Here is a 27,256-nt window from a genome sequence, read left to right on the forward strand (position 1 = left end):
TTTTGTGGGTGACATGTGATTTGATTCTGAAAATAGTTTCAAAAGAATTCCACAGTTCTCACATTTGAAACAGAATGTAGCCTCTCAAGGTGATTACTTTGGAAACAAGAATGTTCTCTTTATGTATATAAACTTCATCTGTATTTTAAAGCTTCAAGGAAGGTACAATTATATACTTTTTGTTTGTTCTGTTTTGGGACCACACCTGGTGGTGCTCTGGGCTTACTCCTGGCTCTGCACTCATGGTACACCCCTGGAGATGCTCAGGGGATGACATGGGGTGCCAGGGATTGAACCTAGGTCAGCCCCATGTGCAATGCAAGTGTTCTGCTGTCTCTCCAGAACCTGCAAATGCTCGCCCCCTCCCTAAAAAAAGAGAAAGGCAGTTGTAGCAATTAATGATCCTTCTTTTAGGTGGCTTTAAGCTACCAGGACACAGGCCCCTCCCACTCCCTTACTCTTCTCCTTAGCTCTTCTGAAGAATTTTGGTTTCATGATGACAGGCTGCTTCGAGAGCTTTCCCTCCCCCAGAACTCTGTAGTAACCCGATTGCACCACATCAGTGATGGGAGCTGCTCCAATTTTGTTTTGGACAACATTAACCCACATTCCCAAAGTAACCTGGATGGTATTTGTCAAAGTTGATCCTTGGTGATGCATCCACTAGCGTTACCCAGACCTCCTGGGTGCTTCTGGTGCTTGCCCATGCCACTGTGGCTTATGTGGCACCTAAGTTTTTGGGTCTTCCTTAGTCTGGACAGCATATTGACTGACAGATAAAAGAGCTGCAAATGTTTTTTTTTTTTTTTTTTTTTTAATTTGCTGCATGTTGCAAAAAATCCTGATATGCATTCATCTGATGTTTTTTGTGTCTTTACAATGATTTTTTAGTTGATTGAGGAAATATACTATTTCAGGAATTTTTTAAAGTAATACATATTTAAATTTTTTTTGTTTGTTTTCTGGGTCACACTAGACAGTGTTCAAGATTACTCCTGGCTCTGTGTTCATGAGTAATCCCTGGTAGTCCTTGGGGGACTATCTGTGATGCCTGGAATTGAACTGAGGTCAGCTATATGCAAGGCAGGCACCTGAACCCTTATATTATCTCTCTAGCCCTGGAGCTTTCCTTTTTGTTTTTTTAATAATGTAGGAGCACTTATTTTTATTAAGCTATTGATTAAGCTCATTGAATTGGGCATGAACTCCACATTACATTTTTTAAAAAAAATTTTAATTTTATAAGTTAGTTCACAATGTTTAATTACATTCAATATTCAAACACCAATCCCACCACCATTACACCTTCCCACCACCAAATTTGGGATGTTTCCATCCCAAACCGCAATCCCTGTCCTAAAACACAACCGAAGTAATATATTTCATATGGCCTGTTATGAAGAACTGTTGAACATGCTTACAAAAAAGTGTTCATATAGGAAACAGTGTGAAGATTGTTCTGTTTTGGCAGGAGCCATTAAGACATTCAATAGGATATCACTAACATGTTAAAGTTTGGGTGATGTGAGCTTTGGTATATATATTTGAAAATGTGTATATGGATGCATATATATGTATATATATATTTCCCTCTGATTTGTTGCCTACTGCCTGAACCCCATCAAATATGGTGTGGTAATTATGGAGAATGGGTAGGGAGTGTCTTATGATGTGTCCAGGAATATGTTTACTCATATATAAGTCTTGGTCCGAGTGTGTGGAGGGTGGCCTGGAGCATGGCGGCAGTTGGTAAGTGGAAGTCGGCTGCTGGGGCTGAGTCCCTTAGGGTGGGGAGGGCTTTCACCCGCCCCCCCCCCCCTGGGGTGCCCCGAGTGAAAACAACCTGGCGTGGAGTCCGGTGGCATGGTTATGGGGACTTTATTTTATGCTCCCTTTTTGGAGAAGCAGCCGTGTGATCTGGAGGGTGGCCGATGACAAGATTATCTGGCGCCAGCAGGAGGTAGTTTATGGGTGTGACCTCTGGGTCACCAGAGACTGGGGAAAGCAGGCAGAGGATCTCCATTTCTGGTCCCGTTGAGCCCAGAGTCCAAGGTCACAAAGTTCTGCTTTTCCTGGGTTCTGTAGGACTTCACCCATGCGTGAGACTTAGCCCAAGCATGTGGAGAGCAGCCTTGAGCATGGCGGCAGTTGGGTTGTGAAGGTTTTTGGCTGCTGGAGCTGAGTCCCTTGGGGAGCGGGAGGGCTCTCACCTGCCCCTCTCTGGGGTGCCCTGTGTGAAACAGCCTGGTGCAGAGTCTGGTGGCATGGTTATGGGGACCTCATGTTATGCTCCCTTTTGGGAGAAGCAGCCATGTGATCTGGATGGTATTATCTGGTGCCGGCAGGAGGTAGCTTATGGGTGTGACCCCTGGGGTAAGAGGGCAGAGGATCTCCGCTCCTGGTCCCATTGAGCCCAGAGTCCAAGGTCACAAAGTTCTGCTTTACCTGGGTCCTAGAGCTATTTTTTAGGGTGTATTAAGTGAGGAATTTTTTTTTTAAATTTATTTATTGAATCACTGTGAGAACAGTTACAAAGCTTTCATGTTTGAGTCTCGGTCATACAATGATCAACCACCCATCCCTTCACCAGTGCACATTTTCCACCACCCAAAACTCCAGTATACCCTCCCATCCTACCCTACCCCTGCCTGTGAGGCAGAAAATTTCTACATTACTCTCTCTCTACTTTGATCACATTCAATATTTCAACACCAGACCTGCACCATTATTATTTGGAATTTCCCCCCAACACTCAAACCTGCCGAAAAAGCAACGTTAGACAGTTTGTTTTGTATTGTTGGTTATGAGTAGCATATGATGTTGCGTGGGCTGCTCTTGAGGCTGTGCAGTCCTGGAATTCTAAAATTTTAATAATTAGGGTCTGGAGAGATTTCTACCAAGAGCCGCTTGGTTCCAAGATTTGTTTGTGTGTCTCTGGGGTCATGGCCCTTAAGGAGCTGAATCAGTAGCCAGGAGCCATTCTAGGGTGTCATTTTAGGGTCCTGTTGAGGTGGGTGGGGGAGAAGGACTGGCTCCTCCCCTATCCCATGAGACCTGGTGTGTGTCCTCACTGCTGGCCTGTACTTTGGTTTTCCATTGGGTCCTGGAAGATGGTGACCGATGGGCTTTCCAGGGAATAGGCAGAGGGACGGAACGTGCTCCCATCTGGGGTGGCCTGGGGAAGGTGGCCTAATGCAAAGTCCGGAGTCATTTCTGCCAAGAGCCGCTCAGTTCTGAGATTCGTTTGTGTGTCTCTAAGTGAGGATTGATACGGCAAATTTCTAAGTTCCAAGTTTATTTTGAGTCATTAAGTAAGTTTGTTCCAGAGCAAAAATTGCCTATTAATAGTTAAGATGTGGAGGATAATTAGTTTTTATGACAGCATTATCCTGATTCCTAAATTTATGAAATTTTAAATGAATCGATATTTTTTTATTATCAGAAATAAGTGCTGTTATTCCGAATGACTTGAGATAAATGTGGTAAGAATTTCAAATATGTTTTGAAAATATGAGAAAAAATGAAAAAAATCTGTTCAAGGTAAATTAAACTACAAGTATTTTTTTTCCTAGAAAACTTATGACAGAATGGTAAATAGGGTTTATGATACTAGTGAAAGCAGATTTTAAATGAAAGCTATTTTAAAGTCAGCTTATGAGATGAGAAATGCTCTAAATTTTGTGAAAAGCATAGGACACCCCCTACCAAAAAATTTCAGAATCAAGCTCTTATGTATACTGTAGGATTATATAGCCTCAGGTAGTTTTGGTTTATTGGGTTACTCCCGTTACAGTGCTCCCATTCCTCTTTGCTTATTTGTAGCTTCTTTCTTAGTGTTCTGTTGACTTGTAAATATTGTTTTTCTCTTCTCCTTGAGTCCTTTGCATAGTTTATTCAGAGCAATGTCCTTTTTGTATGGATACAGGAAGACTTAGCAAATGCTGTGCTTTTGTAACCTGGGAGTCATTTGACTCTACATGATATTTTCCTCCTGGGCATCTGTTCTCTCCACCTAAGCCGCAGCTGCCTTACTTCCTAGCACCCACCAAAGCAGGATCCCGAAGAGGGATGGGATGGACCCAGGGCAAGCGGTGAGTTGTGTGCTACCCTGGCATCGAGATGGGCCTGGCCAAAATGCCTAATGCTTAACTATATGATAAGAGCTTGGTCATGGACAAATGCTGTCATGATCCAAACAGTGATAACTAGATTTGGACCCTGCTAGGGTGAGGAATGATTAATCTGGCCTGAGTGCTATAGTTGAGTCTGGTAAGATGTTCCCAGGAGAGCTGCCTTGCAAGTCTCAATGTATCTCTTGCTATGTGCATATAAAAATAACTAGGATTAAGATGTTAATGAGTCTTTGGACTAAGGAAAGGAGAAAAACACCTTAAGAGTCAGGAAGGGCTTTGGAATGCCCTGCCCTCAGGAAGGGCTTTCTTATGATGATTTTGCTACCTGGCTGTGTGTAGCCTAGGGGCAAGGGGGAGAGAGAAAGAGGGAGGAGAGAGACAGGAGATGCCAGAAAGGCTTTGGTAGATCCAGAGAGAGGACTCCAGAGAGAGATCCAGAGCTGGGAGAGAAGCAGAGAGAGAGAATGAAATAAACTGATCGAGCAACCAGTTTGGCCTTCTTCCTTCGGTCTCCTGCCCTTGACCAACAGCCACACACAACAGTTCCAGAGCACCGAATGTGGGCGGTGAGACAGAGCCGCCTGGAGAGCCCACGAATGCACACGCCCTTTGGTGTGCTTTAGTTTTTTACAGCAGACTTCAAAATCTTTGATAATATATAAGTAAATGAAATCCAACAATATCTAAAAAGGACTTGGGCATCATAAATGGGATTTATTAAAGAATATAGTTTGGTTTAATAATCTAAAATAAATTTATGCAGTTTTCCTTATCAATATATTAAGAGGTTTAAAGTATGTAAATATATCCATAGATCAGAAAAATATTTTGACAAACTCATAATCTCCTGATGAAAGTAGCCAGCACATGGAACCAGGAGGGAACTTCTTTAGTCTGTTAAAGTTTGTCCTTGTAAATCCCCAAATCAGTAATGCATACTTAGTGGTAGTGGTGGAAGAATGAATGCTTTCTCCCTATGAACAGATTAAGGTGAGGCTGCTTTAGTTCAGAGTGGTATTAGAAAGTCTAGAGAGGGCAATTAAGTAGAAAAATACAGCGAAAGGCATATAGTTTTTTGTTTGTTTTTTGTGTTGTGTTGTTTTTCACTTGGGAGCCATCCACAGTGGTGGTCAGGATGCCTTCTAGCTCTAAGCTCAAGGATCACTCCTGGCAGGCTTGGGAAACCATATGAGATGCCAGATATTGAACCTGGGTTAGCTTAATGCAAAGCAGTTGCTCTACCCACTGCACTCTCGCTTCAGCCACTAAAGGCATACAGGTTTTAAAAGTAGTAAAGAATTCACACCAAGGGGGGGTAGGGATAAGAAGACCAAAGAGGAAAAATCAACAGAGCACAGACCCTCTGAGGGGTTTCACCAAGAAACTAGAGAAAAGAGACATCATCTCAGCGAGTCTGAGCTCTGCAGAACACAGAACTGGCGACATTTATTGCTAAGGAATACTTCCCTGGGGAAGAGCCAGAACGGAAGAGCAAGGAAAAGGGATTTTCAGGTACTGCACGCTGTTGCTCAGAGGTCATTCTTGGTATTGCTTAGGGGACTAGATGGGGTGCCTAGGATCTACCTGGGTTCAGCCGTATATAAGGCAAACAATGCATAAAGTCCCCCTTGTGCCACCAGGAATCACTCTTGAGCATAGAACCAGGCTGCTGAGAACAGCTGCATGTGCCCCCTTGTCACCAAACAAAAACAAAGAAAATCTGTTAAATGAAGGACGCCAGCTACAAATCATATATAGTATGGATTCCACGAATATGAAATGGCCAGAATAGTCACGTCCCAAGAGGTAAAACGTCAATTAGTGGTTGCCCAGAGCTCTTTGGGAAAACAAACCACAGTGTTGATATTGGGTATAGAGTTTATCAGGTGTGTGAAATTACATAGTAATGGTAATTGCACCTCCTTGGGTATATATTCAAATCCATTGGATTTACTCTAGATGAATCAGTTGTTTGCTGTGTGATATATTTCTCAATACAACATGTATACTCTCTCTCTCTCTCTCTCTCTCTCTCTCTCTCTCTCTCTCTCTCTGTCTCTCAAATGTCATTAGTACCAGACTGAAAAATCCTTGTCTATGTCCAATTTAATCTTACTCCTAAATCAACACTTTTTTAAATTTAATTTTTTTAACACTTTTTTTAAAAACTGAATCACCGTGAGATACAATTAAAAAGCTTTCATGTTTGAGTTTCAGTCATACAATGATCAAATACCCATCTCTCCACCAGTGCACATTCTCCACCACCAATGTCTCTAGTATACCCCCTTACCTTTCCAACCCTCCCCCTGCCTCTATGGCAGACAATTTTCCCCATACTCTCTCTTTACTTTTGGGCATTATGGTTTACAGTACAGATACTGAGAGGTTATCAAATTTGGTCCTTTATCTACTTTCAGCACACATCTCCCATCCTGAACACTCCTCCAACCATCAGTGTCTTAGTGATCCCTTCTCTATTCCAGCTGCCTTCTTCCCCAGCTCATGTGACAGGCTTCCAACTTTGGGGCAGTATTCCTGGCCCTTGTGTCTACTGTCTATGAGACTGACACCCAAGGACAGTAGACACAAGGTGTCAATCTCATATTATTTTATATTCCACAACGATGAACAATGGGACTACAGTGCTACAGTGCTATATTCCAGAAATGAATATAGTCATTCTATGTCTGTCCCTCTTGTTCTGACTCATTTCACTTAGCATGATAATACTCTCCATGTCCATCCACTTGTAAGCAGATTTCACGACTTCATCTCTCCTAACAGCTGCATAGTATTCCATTGTGTAGATGTACCAAAGTTTCTTTAACCAGTCATCTGTTCTTGGGCACTTGGGTTGTTTCTAGATTCTGGATATTGAGAACAGTGCTGCAATAGACATATAGGTACAGATGTCATTTCTGCTGTGCATTTTTGCAAACTCAGGATATATTCCTAGAAGTGGTATTGCGGGGTCTTATGGAAGCTCATTTTCTAGTTTTTGAAAGACTGTCTATTATTTTCCAAAAAAGGCTAGACCAGTCCGCATTCTGACCAACATGAAAGAGCATCCCTTTTTTTCCACATCCATGCCAACATTGGTTGCTTTTGTTCTTTTGAATATGTGCCAGTCTCTGTGGTGTGAGGAATCAGCACGATTTTGAGGCATCTACTTTGTGGCCCGTGAGTTATTTTAACTGTGAGTCATTCAGAGATCAAATTGTTCTAAGGCCTATGTGGTCACTATTGATTGTACTGTTTTCTTGTATTTTTTTCCCTCTGACATCAGACAGGTTTCCCCACACATTTAAGGATCAATATTTGGCCAAAGATTGGAGGGGGCTCTTTTGCTGAACTCTCTCTCGCCTTCTCTCTCTCTCTCTCTCTCTCTGTCTCTCACATACACACACACTCTATCTCTCTCTTTCTCTCACTAAATTTCTCTCCCCCTCCCTCCCTCTACCTCTCCCTCAAGCTCTCCCTCCTTCCCTCTCTATCTCCCTTTTTCCCACCCTCCTCTTCCTCCCTCTTTCCCCGTCTCTTCATCTTTGCCTCTCTCTTTTTTCCTCCCTCCCTCCCTCCCTCCCTCTCTCCCTTTCTCCCTTTCTCCTTCTCCCCCTCATATTCTGTTATTCAAGTCACGCCATCTCACAGATTCTTGTTTTCTTGGACTCTGCAGTGATTTAGTCATAGTGTTTACCTCTTGGTTTTCTCCTGGAGCTCACAGTTCCATGCTGTCTGCTCTCTAATACTTGAAGTCAGTTTTTCAAAAATAGATGTTTATTATGTTTTCTAATTGTCTATGGTTAAAGGGCATTCTCTTACAATTAATCTTTCCTAAATGAAAACAAGTCAGTGCTATAACTGCAAACTCCACATAAAAAGAAGAAGGAGATACAGAACAACAGCTACCTGAAGCAAGGCCTGTGTTCTAGAATGTCTGGTAAATGATTTTTCACTTGAATATTAGCAGCAGGAAATAAACCAGATTCAAATCCTATACACAGCTATTTTAAGAAAAATGAAAGTGAAAGGCAGGATAACATTCTTGGAGAAAATAAAAACATGTTAGAATATATGCCCACAATGAAATAAAAGCTGGAACCTACTACTTTAAAATAAATGCAAAGAAAATGATGCTACAAGTGAACAAATAAGAATAAATAAGAATTAAGGCCTTGAAATGAGGTAGTAGGATTTTAATAATTAATTACAAATTGAAGAAAAGGCAGTTTACGAAAGAACGGTAACAAGGAAAAGAAACGTGAAGAAGACAATTTAAGAGAAAATTTTGAAAAGAGATGTGAAAAACATAACATAGTAGGTCTGAATAGATTGTTGTTCTTAGAAATTCCTGCAAGTTGCCTTGTCTGAAAATTGGGGTGTTCAGTTTGGGAGGGCTTTATCTGATTAAAACAGCTCATTGTCTTTCAACTGATTATACAAACAGTATGGTTTATTTCTAGCATTAGCTAGAATTGGGAGCATTGGGAGCTAGAATTTTGACTTGGCAGGACCAAAGTTTTTTTGTGACAAGCTCCTATTAAAACTCTTGAGTACTGTATCTCTAATTAGTTCCTCTGATACACATTTCACACTGAGTTATTGTGGCTTATTGCTGGGAAATTACGTCCCTGTTGTTCCATCAGGAGAGGAAGCTTGGAAGCTGGTCTTTGGTTTCCCCTGGACATTGCATTGGTATGTTTTCCTCTTTCGATTTTGCCCAGAGCCCCTCACTATAAGAAGTCATAGTTCTCAGTTGTCTGTATATAGAGTCCTGATACCTGCTGGTAACATCAGTGTTTTTAAGGATCCATTAAATCTCTTTTTGATTTTTCCCTCTAAAATGCTTCCTGGAAACATTTAGTAATGAAATGATGTTTTTGTTTGTTTAATTACAAATGAATTCAAGGAGAATCTATGATAAATTGAAAGGTTTGTTTTCATACCCAGATGTGCTCAGGGCTTACTCCTGGCTCTGCGTTCAGGAATTACTCCTGGTGGTGCTTAGGGGGCCATATGATGTCCTAGGGATTAAACCTGTCGATCGCCAGGTGAGTCCCTTATCCACTGTACTATCTCTCCAGCCCCTGAAGATTAATAATATAACTTATAGCACAAATGAAATTGACTACTGACAGTGAATGTGTGAATTCTAAACAATATATATATATATATATATATATATATATATAGACAACTGTTTTCTTCCACTATAGTTTATATTAACATGCAGTTCTTTTGTTTTTGTTTCCAAATAATATTAGAATATGTCAACAGTGTCTTTCTAAGGGTTTAATTTTTCAGATGAGGTCTGGACTGCATTTGCATATCTCAAAAAGACTGACTTTCTTATGATGGGAGGCAGGGGCTGGGTGACACACCCACTGGTGCTCAGGGATCACTCCTGGTGGTACTTGGGGGTTCCTTTGTGGTATTGGGGATAGAATCTTGGTTGCTGCATGTAAGGCAAGTGCCTTAACCCCTGTACTATCTCTCCAATACCCCCTCCACTTGAATTTCAAAATTTTCCTGCTGCTATTCAGCAAGGACACTTTCCTCCCATTATACAGCTGGAGGAGGGGCAAGCATTTGTAATATTTTTGTTGGCTAAAGTGTTTTCCCATGTCATTTCTAAATTCTATTCAGGTTCAGGCCTTATGAGTTCTAACCAGGATTGTTTATGAGATTCACTCAAAGCACATAATATTTTCTTTCTTTCAGGGAAGATAAATAATTAAGAATTCCTTGAATATTTTAAATTAGTAATCATATACTGTTGAGTTCCTTAGAGGGTTAGTAATTAAAGTGCTTTGTTCAGAAAAGTAGTGCCAGAAATATAGTACAGGGATTAAGGTGGCCAATCCCAGTTTGATCCCTGCCACCCTACATATGGCCCCCTGAGCACTGGAAGTTTAGAATCAGTGGTAAGCACTGAGCACTGCAAGTGTGTCAAATAGAAAAGTACAAATAAATTCCACAAACCAATCCAACAAAACAGAAGCAAAAAAGGAGCAAATGAGAAAGCAAAAAGATGTCTAGAATTCCTAATGGAAATAATACTGACAGAAGTAAATTTCTTTTGTCTTTTTAAGAAAGAATCTCAAGACTAATTTGTAGGTCAAGCCATGGAAAATCCCAAAGCATGCGTAGTTCTTATAGTTGCTTAGTCATTTTTATTCCAGAGGAATCAGTCTAATTTAATATTACACAGTGGATGGTCTTCCTTATTAAAACCAGAACTGATGTCAGCCTAAAGAAACTCCTCACTTTATGTTGGTGTTTTGATGGCTTGTTTAGTAAGGACAAAACAAAAACAAGAACAAAAAATAAAAAATGTGTACTCACTAGTATTGCCTATTCAGAAGATTCATTTCTACAGGTCTGGTATTGTGAGCTAACTTAAGACAGTTTGATTGTGTTCATTTGGGTTCTTTTTGTTTTGGTAGCTATCAGGAACCTCTAGTAAGGTTGTATGTAGATTAGGGTTCCCAAACCACTCCCTTGGGTTGCATGTTGTTAGTTCAAAGCAAATTCTGCCGCATACATGTTTTGTTAGCAAGCAGACACAAACTATAAAACTTATTTCTGTAAGTTTCATGAAATGTTGTTTCTCAGTCTTTGCACTATTCTTGTAGTGTCTCAAAGTTTATTTGAGCCACAGGAGGAGCATGATTTTAGTCTCAGTTGAAGTTAGGTGACAAAATCCTTAGATAACAGGTGGAACAGGGGATTCTTTGAGAACCCTAAAACAAAGACACCATGCATCATGGCAGCTAAGCATTATTGAGACAGGCCATTCCTCTTAAAGACCACTTAATCTTACACCTCTGGTGTTCATGGGAGATGCAGGTAGGAACTTGGCTGTTTTTAGAGAAACCTGCTGGAGTATGTGTTCTTGAATAGTCCTCTCTTACAGTTACGCATTCCGGAGTAGTGGTTTTCAACCTCCAGTCCTCACGGAAAAGGCAAAGGTTGAAAACTGCTGATATACTTGTAGTGGTCGTTACCGGCCCATGTTACGGACAGATGTGCGAGAGGTATGAAAAAGGCTGCACACCACTGGTCTAGACTGTCTGATTAAGGTACTGAAGTATTCACTGTGTAGGATAAGCCTGTCTGAAACGGGGGAAGTGACATATGTCTAAGTGATATGGGTGTTGGTTCGATACCAATTCAAACAAAGTCCTTTCACCTTCGATCTTTGATCATAAAGTTTGGTGGATATTTCTTAGCTACAGAGCTTATTGCTCTCTAATTGTGTCTTCCTAAAAATAACGTTTACAAAAATTTGTTTTTAATTATTCCTTATTTGCAGGGGAAGGATGTTATTTCCCAAGGGGTGCTCAGGTGGCGCAAGGTCCCTTCACAGCAATCCTTGGCCAACCAGACTGGCATTTTAGTGCTAGGGCCTGAGGATGTGGTGCTGCGGAGATATCCTGGGATGTACCCAGCAGTGCTCAAGTGGACTATGTTGTACCCAGGATCAATCTGTGCCAGCTGCATGCAAAGCATACACCTTCACCCCTATATGGTCTTTCCTGCCCAGTGATAATGTTTCACATTTTATTGCTGTCCCAGGTATTTACAGTTTTAAGATTCAAATGTAGCAAACTCATAACTAACTTCCCCCATCTGGGTGGAAGTGATTAATACAGCAAGTAAGGCACTTGTCTTGCATGAAGCTGATCCAGATTTGTTTTCCAGCACCCCCTGTGGTCCCTCAAACCCTGCCAGGAGAGATATCAGAGCACAGAGCTAAAAGTTAGGCCTGAGCATCACTGGGTACGGTCCCCAGCTTCTCAAAAAAGCTAAAACTAACTTTCTTCTAGAAAGATGCCAGTTATTGATTGAGCATCTGCTTTCTGCTAGGTTTTGCAGGTGTTACAAAATGTGTATGATCTCAGGAACCCTTGCCTCCAACAAACTTAGATCTATTAGTGAAGTAACAGAGGAACTTTGCTTCCTGTAATTCACGGCAAATGAAGCGCTGTGTCATAAGATGAAAGAGGACTGCATGCACTGGCTATCAGTCAGTGTTAGAATAGCTTCCTTGTGAAAATCATTAGCTAGTTTCTTTTTTTGGTGGTTTGGGGTGCGGGGGGGGGGGGGAGCGACACACCTGGCAGTGTTCAGGGTTTACTCCTGGTGCACTTAGAGATCACTCCTGGTGGGCTTGGGAGACCATTCTGGGGTTTTGGGGATCAAACTGGGTTGGCAGCACCCGGGACGATCACGTGCAAGGCAATCACTCTTATCCGCCATACTATTGCTCTGGCCTCTAGCTAGCATCTTTTCAAAGGTAGGTCAAACCAAACATGATGACCTCTCAGTGTCTGCGTTGCAAGCCATAATGCCCAAAAGTAGAGAGAGAGTATGGGGAATATTGTCTGCCATGGAGGCAGAGGGAGGGTGGGAAAGGGGGGGTATACTGGGGATATTGGTAGTGGGGAATGTGCACTGGTGGAGGGATGGGTGTTTGATCATTGTGTAATGGTAACCCAAACATAAAAGCGTGTAACTATCTCACAGTGATTTGATAAAATTAAAACAAAAATAAAAACCAAAAAAAAAAAAAAAACAAAGGTAGGTCAGACATGTCACATAAATTAACTGCCACAGGACAGTGTTCTGTTTCTAGGCAACATTCTTCATAGGCAGTAAGTTATTTCTTTTTTTAAGGTATTGGAGCCTTAGTTGGGTAAGTAATCTAAAAATGAATGCACCTTTGAGTGTAGGTTCTGAATGATTGGATGGAGCTTGTTTCTTAACTGACTTGGGAAGCTGAATTTCATTTAAATCCCAGAACAGCCTTCCTAAGTGTGGTTAAGTTTCTAATACAGGTACTAATGCCTTCTCTCCAAGTAGGTTAGTGTTTTGTTATTATTTTTCTTTCCTTTAAAAATAATCCACACAAAAGAAGAACAACCAATGCTGGCATATATGCGGAGAGGAAGGGACTCTCATTCTTTGTTGGTGGGAATGCTGACTGGTTCAGCTTTTTGGAAAACAATATGGGTATTCCTCAAAAAAACTAGAAATTGTGTTTCTATATTACCCAGCAATACCACTTCTGGGAATATACCCTGGAGCCCCCAAAACATACAGCAGAAGCACCATCTGCACTCCTCTGTTCCTTGTAGCACTATTCACAATAGCCAGAATCTGGAAACCCGAATGCCTGAGAACAGATGACTGGATAAAGAAACCAAGGTACATGTACACAGTGAAATATTACACAGCTGTTAGGAAAAATAAAGTTATGAAATTTGCCTATAAATGGATGGACATAGAGAGTATCATGCTGAGTAAACGAGTCAGAATGGGGAGGACAGATACAGAATGATGGCACTCACTTGTGGGATATTAAAAAAAAAGGTATGAAACTAATATTCAAGGCCAGGAAAAACAAGGAGGACTGGTCAGTGGTTGGAAGCTTGCCACAAGGGTGTGGAAGGCAAAGTGCAGTTAGGATAGAAAAGGGACCAGTATGATGGTAATAGTTAGAAATGATCACTCTGGATAAGAACTGAGTGTTGAAAGTAGATAAAAGGATCACTTGTCACTTGTCATCCCGTTGATCTTCGATTTGCTCAAGTGGGCACCAGTAATGTCTCCATTTTCCCCTGTCGCATGCTAGTGCAGCCCAGTGATATCTGCTTGTTCCAGGCACGGGAAGAGCCTCAAAAAAGGATATGTATGATAATCTTTCAGAATCTGTATTGCAGACCATAATACCCAAAAGGAAAGAGAGGGATGGGGGGAGGGACGCACAGAGGGAGGGATGAAGAATGTGCCTGCCACAGAGTCAGGGTGGGGGGGAGGTATAGCAGGGAAACTAGGGACATTGTTAGTGGGAAATGTATACTGGTGAAGGGATAGGTATTGGAACATCATATTAACTGAAACCCAATTATGAACTACCTTGTTAAAAAAAATGAAGCAAATAAAAAAATCCACCAACTCTGTGTGCTGTGAATAGGAGTATGGAAAGACTGACTTAGAGAGAAAATTGAATTACTCTGTTAATGATGCATTGATTAATACACTTTTTCAACAAGAAGACTAATCTGGATAAAATTGAGATTGTACACACATTAATCATTTTGCAACTCAGTATGCAAATTTACTAGAAATTTATTGAACTTTTAATCTCATTTGGTCTAAGGAGTCATAAGGAATAAGGAAAATGTGAATTTTCTGAGCTTAGGAAAATAACTTCTGCTCCTTTTTCAGTTTGGCACTCTCCTTAAATATTAGCCCGATTAATGTGTTGTTAATTATAGAGTAAATAATTTTTGTTACATATATCAGGATGTTGATTAAAAGGTTTTAAAGTGTTTACCAAGATAATTTCATGGTAAAGAATAAGGAGAACATTTTAAAGTTATCTTGACATATTTTCCTAGCTAATTGCATAGCTTTTTCCTGAAGATGCTACCACTTACTCTGCCAGTGATAGAAGACTATATTTGGTTCTATTCCTGGAAAATTTTTTTAAGAAAAAAAACAAAAAAGAAAAGAAAAGTAGATCTGTTACTCTCTCCTTCCCTGCTCTTGTGTTTGGTGCAAAAACAATGATCCCGTTTTAGTTCCTCTGTTTTACAGCACCAACAAAAGACTACATCCAAATGAGGATGTTTTTGCTCCCTTTGGTTTTTTTTTTTTTTTTTATCCTTTTTGGGTCACACTTGGTGATGTCCAGGGGTTACTCCTGACTCTGCAGTCCACTCAGGAATTACTCTTGGCAGTGCTCCGATGGACCATATGAGATGCTGGGGATCGAACCTGGATCTGCCACATGCAAGGCAAATACCCTGCCCTCTTTACTATCGCTCTAGCCTTTCCCTTTGGTTTCTATTCCTGTCAAGAGGTTGACTTCTGTTGTCATATATCAGAACATGTCTGTTGCCTAAGTGGCACTCTGCAAAAATTTTTATGCACTTATGTCATGGCTCATATTTCATTCTTTTATAGGAATTTTAAACAGCTGTCAGGTGAAATGGAGTTTCTGACCATTAATGGATCAACGTTAAGAAATCTGGAAATTCTGCAAAACCAGGTCAGATATACATAAGTAAAGGCTAATTAATACAAATATTTTTTTGGAAAATGGTTGAGATGAATTAAGTCAATTATTAGGAGTAAAAGTGAAAATAATATTGCCTCTGCTGCCTATTATCTACTTATTACTTGCCAACTGTAGCACTCATTTTTTTGAAAAATAAATATGTGAAATACTCCTGTGGAAGTTACTTTCGGAGTTGTGGAAGCATTCTTTTTAATAACCGATCATTTTGTTTGTTTTTGGTTTGGACTACCCCCAGCTCTAAAGAAACATTTATTGACATTACAAATTAAAGTGGACTGGAGTGATAGCACAGCGGGTAGGGTGTTTGCCTTGCATGTGGCCAACCCGGGTTCGATTCCTCCATCCCTCTCGGAGAGCCTGGCAAGCTACCAAGAGTATCCTGCCTGCACGGAAGAACCTGGCAAGCTACCCGTGGCGTATTCGATATGCCAAAAATAGTAACAATAAGTCTCACAATGGAGATGTTACTGGTGCCCGCTCGAGCAAATCAATGAATAACGGGACGACAGTGCTACGACAGTGCTGCATATTAAAGTAAATACTGGATTTATTCTCCTGACATATTCCTAACCAGTTTCTTTACTCAGTGTCTTTACTTCAAAGTTCTCCAAGTTCTCTTTCAAATTCTATATGCATCAGGCTTGCTTTTTTTTTTTTAACTTATTTATTTTTAATTTGTGAATCACCGTGAGGGTACAGTTACAGATTTATACATTTTTGTGCTCATGTTTCCCTCATACAAAGTTCGAGAACCCATCCCTTCACCAGTGCCCATTCTCCACCACCAGTAAACCCAGCATCCCTCCTACCCTCCCCAATTTCATCTCCCCCCACCCCACCCTGCCACTGTGGCAGGGTATTCCCTTCTGTTCTCTCTCTCTAATTAGCTGTTGTGGTTTGCAATAAAGGTGTTGAGTGGCCACTGTGTTCAGTCTCTAGCCCACATTCAGCCCGCATCACCCTTCCCCCACATGGCCTCCGACCGAATTATACTTGGTGATCCCTTCTCTGAGTTGCCCTCTCCCTAGAAGGTGAGGCTAGCCTCCAAACCATGGAGTCAACCTCCTGGTACTTACTTCTACTATTATTGGGTGTTAGTCTCCTACTCTGTTATTCTATATTCCACAGATGAGTGCAATCTTTCTATGTCTGTCTCTCTCTTTCTGACTAATTTCACTCAGCATGATACTTTCCATGCCCATCCACTTATATGCAAAATTCATGATCTCCTTTTTTCTAACATCTGCATAGTATTCCATTGTATAGATGTACCGAAGTTTCTTCAACCAGTCATCTGTTCTAGGGCACTCAGGTTTTTTCCAGATTCTGGCTATTGTAAACAGTGCTGCGATGAACATATAAGTGCAGATGTCATTTCGACAATACTTTTTTGCTTCTCTGGGATATATTCCCAGCAGTGGTATTGCTGGGTCAAATGGAAGCTCAATATCTAATTTTTTGAGAATCATCCTTATTGTTTTCCAAAAGGGCTGAACCAGTCGACATTCCCACCAGCAGTGTAGAAGGGTCCCTTTCTCCCCACATCCTCTCCAACAGCGGTTGCTTTTGTTCTTTTGGATGTGTGCTAGTCTCTGTGGTGTGAGGTGGTATCTCATGGTAGTTTTGATCTGCATTGCCCTGATGATTAGTGATGTAGAGCACTTTTTCATGTGCCTTTTGGCCATTCATATTTCTTCCTTGGTAAAGTTTCTGTTCATTTCTTCGCCCCATTTTCTGATGGGGTTGGATGTTTTCTTCTTGTAGAGTTCAACCAGTGCTTTATATACCATTGATATCAACCCCTTATCTGATGGGTATTGTGTAAATATCCTTTCCCATTCTGTGGATAGTCTTTGTATTCTGGTCACTGTATCTCTTGCGGTGCAGAAGCTTTTTAGTTTAATGTAGTCCCGTTTGTTGATCTCTGTTTCTACTAGATTGCTTAGTTCCGTGTCATCTTTGAAGATACCTTTATCTTCAATATCGTGGAGGGTTTTGCCGACCTTGTCTTCAATGTACCTTATGGATTGTGGTCTGATGTTGAGGTCTTTAATCCATTTTGATCTGACTTTTGTGCATGGTGTCAGGTGGAGGTCTAAGCCCATTCTTTTGCATGTGGTTGTCCAGTTGTGCCAGCACCATTTGTTAAAAAGGCTTTCCTTGCTCCACTTCACATCTCTTGCTTCCTTGTCAAAGATTAGATGATCATACATTTGGGGTTGTGTGTAGGGATATTCCACAATGTTCCATTGGTCTGCGGCTCTGGCATCAGGCTTGCTTTAGCTCACTAACATTTTTATCTTGTCATTCCATAATCCAGAAATTGAGGATCTTTCCCATTAGTCCTTCTCATAAACTCTGTATATTTTCATGCCAAGAAATAAGTTGTAGGAATAATTTTCAGGGATGGAGAGAATTTTACCGTCAGAGATGGCAGCTGGAGCTCTGGCCACTTGGGTTTCCTTGCTCAGGCCATTTCTTCCCTGTTCAAATTTTAGTACCGGGAATTCAATTCTGAAATCATATTCCTATGGCAAAAGTCATCTGCTAATCATTCAAGTGATTAACTTTTCAGTGTCAGAACTTCTGTGAGAGAGGCTGAGTGTGATATCAGCTTGTCTTTGCACTCCAGCACCTGGAGTGATGGAAAGGGGAAAGAGGACAGGGTGTTGGAACTTTAATGCTTCTTTCTCTCTTGGTCAGATCACTGGAGATGATCCCTTGCATCATCCTCTTCATGGCCCCTGATTGTTTCAGGGTATTTGTGTCAGACTACTGGTTTTGTTGCCAATTAGACTGCCCTGTCTGCCTCCTCCTCTGCACAGCTTTCAGCGACTGCTGTAGTACATGTTCTGTCTTAAACATCCTAGTTCTGGTGGCTGGAGTGATCGTATAGCAGGTCCGATCTTTGCCTTTCATTACCTGACCCGGGTTTGATCCCTGACACCCCATATCATCCCTGGAGTCCCGCCAGGAGTGAGCCTTGAGCCTTGTTAACAGAGCCAGGAGTAAATTTGAGCATAACCCGTGGCCTCCAAACAAAAACAAACAAGTCTTCTGAGGTCTGGGGGACCTTGTATCATATTTTTATAGCTGAGATCTGCTACATGGCATTGTGTCTTATAAGTACCTTAAGGGAGTGACTGTGTCATAATATACTTTTGCTATCACATTACTGAGCACATCAGAAGTCTTCTCTAAGTACTTATTGATTTGAAGAAGCTTTGAAAAATTCATGTGAAACTTCAATTTTATGTTCCAAATAAGAGATAAACCTATTAATAGACTTGTAATACAGTGAAACCATTAATAACCATCAACAACCATCTCCAATTAATGGTTAAAAACAAAAAACAAACAAAGACAAATATCGTTTGTCTCAACTTTTAAGTACTCAAATATAGGTGGATAAATCTTTACTCAGAACTTACTAAGACATAGTAAAATAAAATCTTCCCAGGGTAAATTTCTAGAGGAATTTACAGTACAGGTTTGCATCTATCCCAGTTTTTTGTTCAGTATTCTGGGAATGTATGTCTTTAAAATGATAACCCTTAGATGGTAGAAGTTATTGAATTGCCAAAGAAAAACTAAATTAACTTGCCTGTGCTTCCCAAGGCAGCAGGGTCTAAAGTATATGTGTATATTTATATTTATATTTAGGTTCATGATTTGCAGTGCTGTTAGTAATAGTAGTACAGTAGGTAGGGCTCTTGCTTTGCATGTGGCCAACCTGGGTTCATTCCATGGCACTCCGTCTGGTTCCTTGAGTGCCACCGAGGAGTGATCTCTGAATGCAGAGCCAGGAGTAAGCACTGAACACTGGTAGGCATGGCCCCAAAGCAAAATAATAGAGTTTCATGCATATAATATTCAGCTTCCAAATCACCACCTACAATTATATATATATATATATTTTTAAATTTATTTATTTATTTATTTTTTTACAACACACAGTAAAAATTTATTCATATTAATAACTCCATTTGTCATGGGGGTTGTTGCTTAGATGTATGGGATGGCACATGCATGCTGGCTCTCTGAGGTTGCACAGGTGCTGGCTCTCTGAGGTTACACAGGTGCTGTCTCTCTGAGGTTACTCAGGTGCTGGCTCTCTGAGGTTGTGCCGGTGCTGGCTCTCTGAGGTTACACAGGGCTGGCTCTCTGAGGTTGCGCAGGGCTGGCTCTTTGAGGTTACTCAGGTGCTGGCTCTCGGAGGTTGCACAGGCGCTGGCTCTCGGAGGTTGCACAGGGTTGGCTCTCTGAGTACAATTATATTTTTAAAATGCTTAGTATAAGCCTGTATTTCAGAAAAAGACTTAATAATTTATTTTTTTTAATTAATCAACTAATTTGGCATTTTGGGTCACACCTGGTGATTACTGCTAGCTCTGCACTCAGGAATTACGCCTGGCAGTGCTCAAGGGACCATATGTGATGCTGGGAATTGAACCTGGGTCGGCTGCATGCAAAGCAAATGTCCTACCCACTGTACTATCACTTTGGCCCTCAATAATTTATTGTTATTTAACAAAAACTACATATAAACTGTACCAGAAACTATAGTACATTTCTTTGTTTTGTTTTTGGGCCCACAGCCAGTAGTGATCAGAACTTACTTCTGACTCTGAGCTCAGGGATGACTCCTGGTGGGGCCTGGGGACCTTATATTGTGTCAGGGATCAGGCAGACTCCTGCAAAGCAAACTCCCTACTCACTATTTATACTATCTCTCTAGCCTCAATAGAGTATATTCTTTTCCTTACAAAATATCAATACTGTATATTGTATATGCGTACATATTTATCCGTATATTTGTATATGTTATATGGTTATATATTCATTCATAAAAGTTAATGTTTATTAATGAGCTGAGCTTTATGCTAGACATATATAATATTTAAGGTTAGGGTATGTGGGATAATTAGTGCACACGAGCAACTAACAATTTTAATATAAAATGCAGTTGTCCAGTTAATAAAATTTGTTCTGATCTTTTTTAGACTGATATGAAAACCAGAGGAAGCTTATTTTGGGTTTTAGACCACACCAAAACGTCATTTGGGAGACGGAAGTTAAAGAAGTGGGTGACCCAGCCACTCCGTAGACTAAGGTAAAAGGAATTTTTATGTGTTTAATCTGAAATTAAATAGAATTGGAAAATAAAGGTATACTAGCCTTCTTTAAACCAAGGTTACCATGTATAAGAACACAATTATATTTGTTTTTTTGTTTTGTTTTTGTGCCATACCTGGTACTACTCAGGGTTTTTCTTCTGGCTCCATTCTCAGGTATCATTTCTGGTAGTGCTCGGGGGACCATATGTGGTACTGGGTATCAAACCCAGGTCACCCACATACAAGGCAAGCACCTTCCTGCTGTGCTAGCTTTCTGGACCCCACAACACAGTTTTAAATTAGGAAAGTATTTTTGTGTCCCAGCAATAGACTAACAGTATCTGTTAGTCTATTGATCTAATCCTCACAGTATGGTGAGGATTTTTCCGCTCATCTCCAATTCTTCTGCCTCAGGAAATTTTCAATTTGAGTGTGCAGCAATGATTAGAAATTAGTATTTCCTTCAGTGAGATAGCAGTTTCAACAGTTATGTTTCCATGCACCTGTGTACAGATAGAACAGTGGATTATTAGCCACAGAGCAGATTGTGATAAATTAGTTCTCCCTTTCTAGTGGATAAGAAATTATAAAAGTATTAAATTGCTGGCAAAAAATGTGTTGCTACACATTTTGGCTTTTGTGAAATCACTTTTCGTGAAAGGCAGTCAGATGGAAGCCTGTTCATGAGACGCTTATTGTTTCTTGAGGAAATAAGCAGCTCCGTGCTTCTGCTCTCTTTCTGCTCTGCACTGTCCAGAGGCTTTAAAAAATGTATGTCTGATAATGTTCCTCTTTATTATTTGCAGTTCCAATAACCCTGAGGTATAATTTATTTATATGGTCCCTTGTGCAATCTTCTGCTTTGCTAAAGCAGTTCTAAAGTGGGAACTTCTACTTATATTTTTTCCTCATAGTTTCCTGCTACTTTTCAGAGCGTCCTTTGCTAGTTGTTCGTGCTGTGCATCCTTTTGATTTGGAGTTCCTGCAGCCTACCTGGAGCTCGGGTTCCCTCCTTCCCGTGCTCTCCCACCACCTCTTTTCCTCATCTCTGTTCACTGTCTTCAGCCCCTATAAACTCATATATTCCTGTTGACTGTGCATATCAAAATATCTGCGCTTTTCAAATATGCTCCTCTGTTCCTTATTTTCTTCCATTCTCCAGGCTTATAAATTCAACTTAGATCCATAAACATGATGCTGTGTCAAATCTCAAATTTAGCTTTTGTTTGCTTGTTTTTTTGGGCCACACCCAGTGGTGCTCGGGGCTTATGACTGGCTCTGTGCTCAAGGATTACTCCTGGCAGGGCTTAATGCTCTTCCTCCTGATACCCCCTCTCAGCAGCCAGTACCTTTACCAAACAGGATGCTTCAAATAGAAGCCTGGAGGTGCTTCTGGACATTTCCTTCCCAACAGCCACATCAAATTTAATACTAAGTTCAGTTCCATGTACCTCTAAAATATATCCAGAGATTGTTCACATCTTTCCATGTGCACTGCCATGAGTTTTGTCTACACTATTGTCAGTTTCTGGTACTACTGCAGTCTCTTTCTACTTTATCTCCCCCCCATTTAAAAAAAAAAAAAAACCTGAATCATGTTGTGTCCTTGCCTTTTCATTTCTTTTCATGACTTTCCATTATGCTTCAAATTAAATTATAATCCTTTAATGTGAATCTTCCAACTGACTTTCCCTTTTGTTTACACATGTACCATATTCTTTAAAAAAATTTTTTTTTAGTTGAATCACCATGAGAGACAGTTACAAAACTTTCATGATCGAGTTTCAGTCATACAATGATTGAACACCCATCCCTCCACCAGTGTGCATTTTCTACCACCAGTGTTCCCACCCCCGCCTATATGGCAGGAACCTTCCTTTTTACTCTTCCTCTACTTTGGGGCATCATGGTTTGCAATACAGATATTGAGAGGCCATCATATTTGGTCCTTAGTCTACTTTCAGCACCCATCTTCCCATCCCGAGAGACCCTTCCAACCATCATTGACTTCTCCATCCCCAACTGCCTTTTCCTCCAGCACGTGAGGCAGGCTTCCAAACTGCAGAGCGATCCTCCTGGCCCTTGTCTCCAGCTGTCCTTAAGTGTTAGTCTCATACTATGTTATTTTATATTCCACAAACGAGTGAGGTCATCCTATGTCTGTCCCTCGCTTTCTGGCTCATTTCACTTAGCATGATATTCACCATGTCCATCCACTTATAAGCAAATTTCATGACTTCATCTTTTCTAACAGCTGCATAGTATTCCATTGTGTAGATGTACCAAAGTTTCTTTAACCAGTCATCTGTTGTTGGGCACTCAGATTGTTTCCAGATTCTGACTATACACATGTACACTTGTACTATCCTGGTCACTTTGGTCTCCTTTTGTTTCCTGAGCATCTTGGAACTTTATCTCATCTCATTGGATTTGCTCATCTTTCTGCCTCAAGTGTTCTTCCCTTTCACTTAAGTCTTTCCATGGCTCACTTCTTACTATTTAAGGCCTATTGTAAATGTTGCTTCTTCAGAGTAGTTTCTCACCTAATCTATGTTTCTTGCATCATTCTTTGATAGCTCATAGGATTTATCATCATTGCTATTTATTTGTTTAATACCTTTCATTGAAACTTCATTTAAAATAAGCATTTTCTAAGTATTTATTGAATGGTTCACTAAAAAAGTATATTATGCAAGACCTAATTTGATGTATTTCATGGTGACCTAATGAAATTTTTTTTAAAGAGACCTAATTTGGGTATCTCTTTCATGTTCTGATTGAGTCTAAGTACTCATTAACATACTTGCTAATACTAAAGTTTTTGCATTGGTTAGGGAAAGTAAATTAACCAAAAAAAGACCCTATTTAGAGGACAGAGGAGTGAGGGATTTGGCACTACATCAGATTTCTCTAAAAATTGAATTGTTAGTTTCTCCTGAAACCAAATTACAAATTGAACTGCATAGTCGATAATAAAATTATTCTAGGCTCTTTAATTTTTGTGCTACCTATCAAGTACAATTAATGTGATGACTAAAATTTTCAATATTAATAAAAAGGGTGATGTATAAAAAAAAGACCCTATTTAATGTTTTTAAGAGAGAGGAAATTGATACCTTTTTCTTCTTTGCACAGTGTACGGCCTTCCCGATTGAGAGTGTGCTGGGGCTCCCTCTCTGTAGGTGTAGACAGCTCCAGAGAGGTTTAGTCTTAAACACGTGACTTCCCGAGGCCAGCCTGTAAGGAGGCATTGGTAGCTCAAAGGTAGGATTTTTACCTTCCCCTAAGGTTATTTTGACCATTATTTTCAGCCAGTTGAAGGGGAAAGGGCAAAGAACATATGAGTGTATGGCAAAAATATCTAGAATTCGTACTGATGGTCTCACTTATTCCAAGGGATGCTAGCAGATATTTATCAAGAGTGAAGAAACATCTAGTGAATTCCTAACAGTCATTGTTTTTCTTTTGTATTGTTATTTCTACACTATTTTGCCCCATCTTAAACGTTAAAAATGACTTTAATTTTTAAACAGTGCTTTCACATTAGAGTTTAAAGATAATACGGTAAGTATAAAAAGATGTATAGCATATAAACATATACAGTGAAATATTTGCCTTTTATTATTTCAACACATCTTCCCTGTTTCTACCTAATAATCCTAATTTTCTTGTGTATCCTTCCAAAGATTTTTTTTTTCTTTTAGAAGCAAACAAGCAGGGCTGGAGGAATATTACCAGGGATAAGGAACTTGCTTTATATGTGGCTGAACCATGTTTGATTTTTGTACCACATATAGCATCCCATATGTAGGGTACCATTTAAGGGGTATCAGGACCACTGCCTAGTAGGAGTGACCCCTGAGCACCACTTGGTGTGGGCAAAAGCAAAACAAATAAGAAAATAGGATATAGATAGATAGATAGATAGATAGATAGATAGATAGATAGATAGATACCTCAGTACCTTTTTATGTAGAGATACAGTACACATAATACACACAATGCCATGTATTTTGCTTCTTTCCTTTAACAGTATAAGATAGTACTATCTTAAATTTTGTATTATTTAGCCTTAATGGTGACCATTGTACCTGTTTTCATTTCAAGGGACTTCTGATCTGATTCAGTGAGGGAATAATCTAGTGAGCTGACAGAGATGGAAGTAGGGGAAGCTTTTATACCTAAAATAAAATATCTCTTAGTCACTACATATAGAACAATATCACAGTTTGTGATATTGTCTAATTCAATATCATAGAACAAATGAAGAATGCCTTTATAATTCAAATTAGATTTTTAGGAAACTCCTTAAAGGAAGTAAACTTGCTAAATTTTTTCTTGGCATTTAAGTCGCATAAATAATTAAGAAACTTCAAAATTGTTGGCATTAGGAAATAGAATCTTGTCTGTATTTTCACATTAAAGCACAGCATACATTTAGTGATAGTTCATTATCTTGAATGATTTGGCTTTTATTTTGGTGAACCCATATGTTTAGCATATTCATGGTTTTAGTCCTCATTCATCGCCCTGGTCTGCATGAGATAGTAGTCGAACATTACGTATTTCTTTGACTTTTCATTTATGTTAGCTAGACCCAATTCCATTTTAAACTCTGGAAGAGTCTTGTACTTCAGATATGTTAGGGGCTCCATTTATTGTCTGTGGTTTCCAGTATTCCATGAGCCTGTCAACAGGGTGTTCATCTCTGGTGATGATTTTACTCAGTGCATGGGGATGTTATGCTGCTCATAAATGGGAAGAAAGACAGGCTGGAGCTGACTGGCCTTGATCTTAGGCCTCTTTGTGAATAGGAGAGAGAATACGAAGTGGGCCGGGGTGAGGAAGGAGGAGGCTTTCGGTGTCTTTTATCCTACACTGTCCTGACTGTTTGCAAGTAGATTCACTTGCATCTCTTAGGCTGCATCTTTCGCAAAAACGTGTCCCAAGGAACTTCGACCACATCTGTTTTGCTCTGGTGTACCATGAGAGGTACCTCATAATGCTGTGGAGAACATTGTTTCCTGTGGTTTTGATGTCATAGAAAATTTCCTGACATAAAATAACTAAATACACTGCATGAAGTATAACAGACATTCTTTTAGGACATTGCTGAACATGTTTAAAGAAAAATTAGGGAGGCATTCAGGAAGAGATTGAAAAAAGGAACAGGAAAGTGAATTGCCTGATGTTGCAGTTACCTTTCTAGACTTCTGCAAATATTGGTAGTCAGAGGACTGCATCAGTTTGTTTATTTTTGGGGGGTGGGGGGAGGGGCTACACCTGGTATAAGCTGTGAGCAAAGCCACTGTACCTCTTCCCCCTGAAAAAACCCTAAAAGAACCACAAAAAAACATTTTCAAAGTACTCTTTTAGCAGTCAGCTAGGATGAAGGTGTCTTCCCTCAGAGAAGATTATCATTTGCTGCTGCCAGGTTTTTGGTGACTGTATCTGTCTGGAACATTCTTAATTAGGGTTCATTGTTTGATCTGATTCATTGAATCCAAATGGTAATGCTAATAGTGCAGTTTCATCCTCCTTCTGAGGTCTGCTCGTTCTTATTGCGGCTTCTTGTGGCTTCTCTCTTCAGGGCAAAAGTAGATATGACTGCCAGATTATTTTTCTGGCTTTATTTAGATTTTGTGTAGTTACTTGCCACTTTGTTCTTCGGTGTTTTTATAAATTTGTTTTAGTATTTAATTTGACTTTTACATCACCTTGGTGGGAGGAATAATCTGAAAATGACCGAAAGCAGAGATCAGATTCTATGCTTCTTTTAAAGACTCAAATTTGTGGCATAGATTGATAATGGAGACCAAGATTAATACTTGTCCCAGAAAATTGTTCAATTTGATACTTTGAAACAGGTGAATTTTTGTCTAGTAGTATGATGACTTGTTAGAATGTGAATAATAAAAATTCTTAAAAGCTTGGGTTGACCTCAGAGAAGTCTTCAATAAGATAAGCCTACTTGCCAAAAAAAAAGCAGCAATAAACAAATTGTACTACATTAAAATAAAAAGCTTCTGCTCTGCAAAAGAAATAATGGTTAAAAACAACAACAACAACATACTGAATGGGAGAGAGTATTCACTCAATATATATCAAAGGGAAAATATCCAAAATATATCAAACACTCAGAATGCTCAAAAACATTGAATAGACCTATTAAAAAACAGATGGAGCAGTAGTACAGTGGGCAGGATGCTTGCCTTGTATGCAGCCAACCCAGGTTTGATCTCTGGCATCCCATATCATCCCCTCCCCTCCCCCCCCCACCCCGCCGCACCATCAGGAGCAATTCCTGAGGACAGAGCCAGGAATATCATCCTGAGCATCACTGGCCCCCGAAACAAAATACAACCAAAAAAAATGGGGGAGGAGGGTGGAAGGGGACAGACGGTTTTTTAAAGATAAACAGATGGTCAACAGGCATATTAAAACTGTTGATCATCGGGGCTGGAGCTATAGCGTAGCGGGTAGGGTGTTTGTCTTACATGCGGCCGACCCGGGTTTGACACCCAGCAAACCCATATGTTCCCCTGAGCACCGCCAGGAGTAATTACTGAGTACCAGGAGTATCCCCTGTGCATCCCCGGATGTGACCCAAAGAGCAAAAAAACAAAAACAAAAAACAACCTGTTGATCATCGCTGTTTATCAGTGCAATGTATATCAGTATGACAATGAGATATCTCCACATACCTGTGAGAATGACCTGTATTAAAAGTCTAGAAACAACCAGTGCTGGTACAGGTATAATGAAAAAGGCATTCTCATTCACTTTTGGTTGGATTGTTGTCTGGTTCAGTTAATGGTTAATGGTTTGGAGACTTCTTAAAAACTAAAGCATAGAGGGGCTGGAGCGATAGCACAGCGGGTAGGGCATTGGCCTTGCACGCGGCCAACCCGGGT

General features: G+C 40.2%; 1 protein-coding gene and 1 pseudogene across 1 annotated transcript in view; one reads left to right on the forward strand and one right to left on the reverse strand.

Moving 5' to 3' along the window:
* Nucleotides 1-27,256, forward strand: part of MSH3 (mutS homolog 3) — a 173,184-nt gene that overhangs the window by 49,546 nt on the left and 96,382 nt on the right. Inside the window, exons 11-12 of the mRNA XM_055142873.1 lie at nt 15,111-15,195; nt 20,229-20,338. Coding sequence (XP_054998848.1) covers nt 15,111-15,195; nt 20,229-20,338 — 195 coding nt within the window. The remainder of the gene's footprint in view (nt 1-15,110; nt 15,196-20,228; nt 20,339-27,256) is intronic.
* On the reverse strand, nt 421-764 carry LOC129405726 (60S ribosomal protein L27a-like; annotated as a pseudogene).

The sequence above is a fragment of the Sorex araneus genome, chromosome 1 (genome assembly GCF_027595985.1).
Source record: "Sorex araneus isolate mSorAra2 chromosome 1, mSorAra2.pri, whole genome shotgun sequence".
Lineage (NCBI taxonomy): Eukaryota > Metazoa > Chordata > Mammalia > Eulipotyphla > Soricidae > Sorex > Sorex araneus.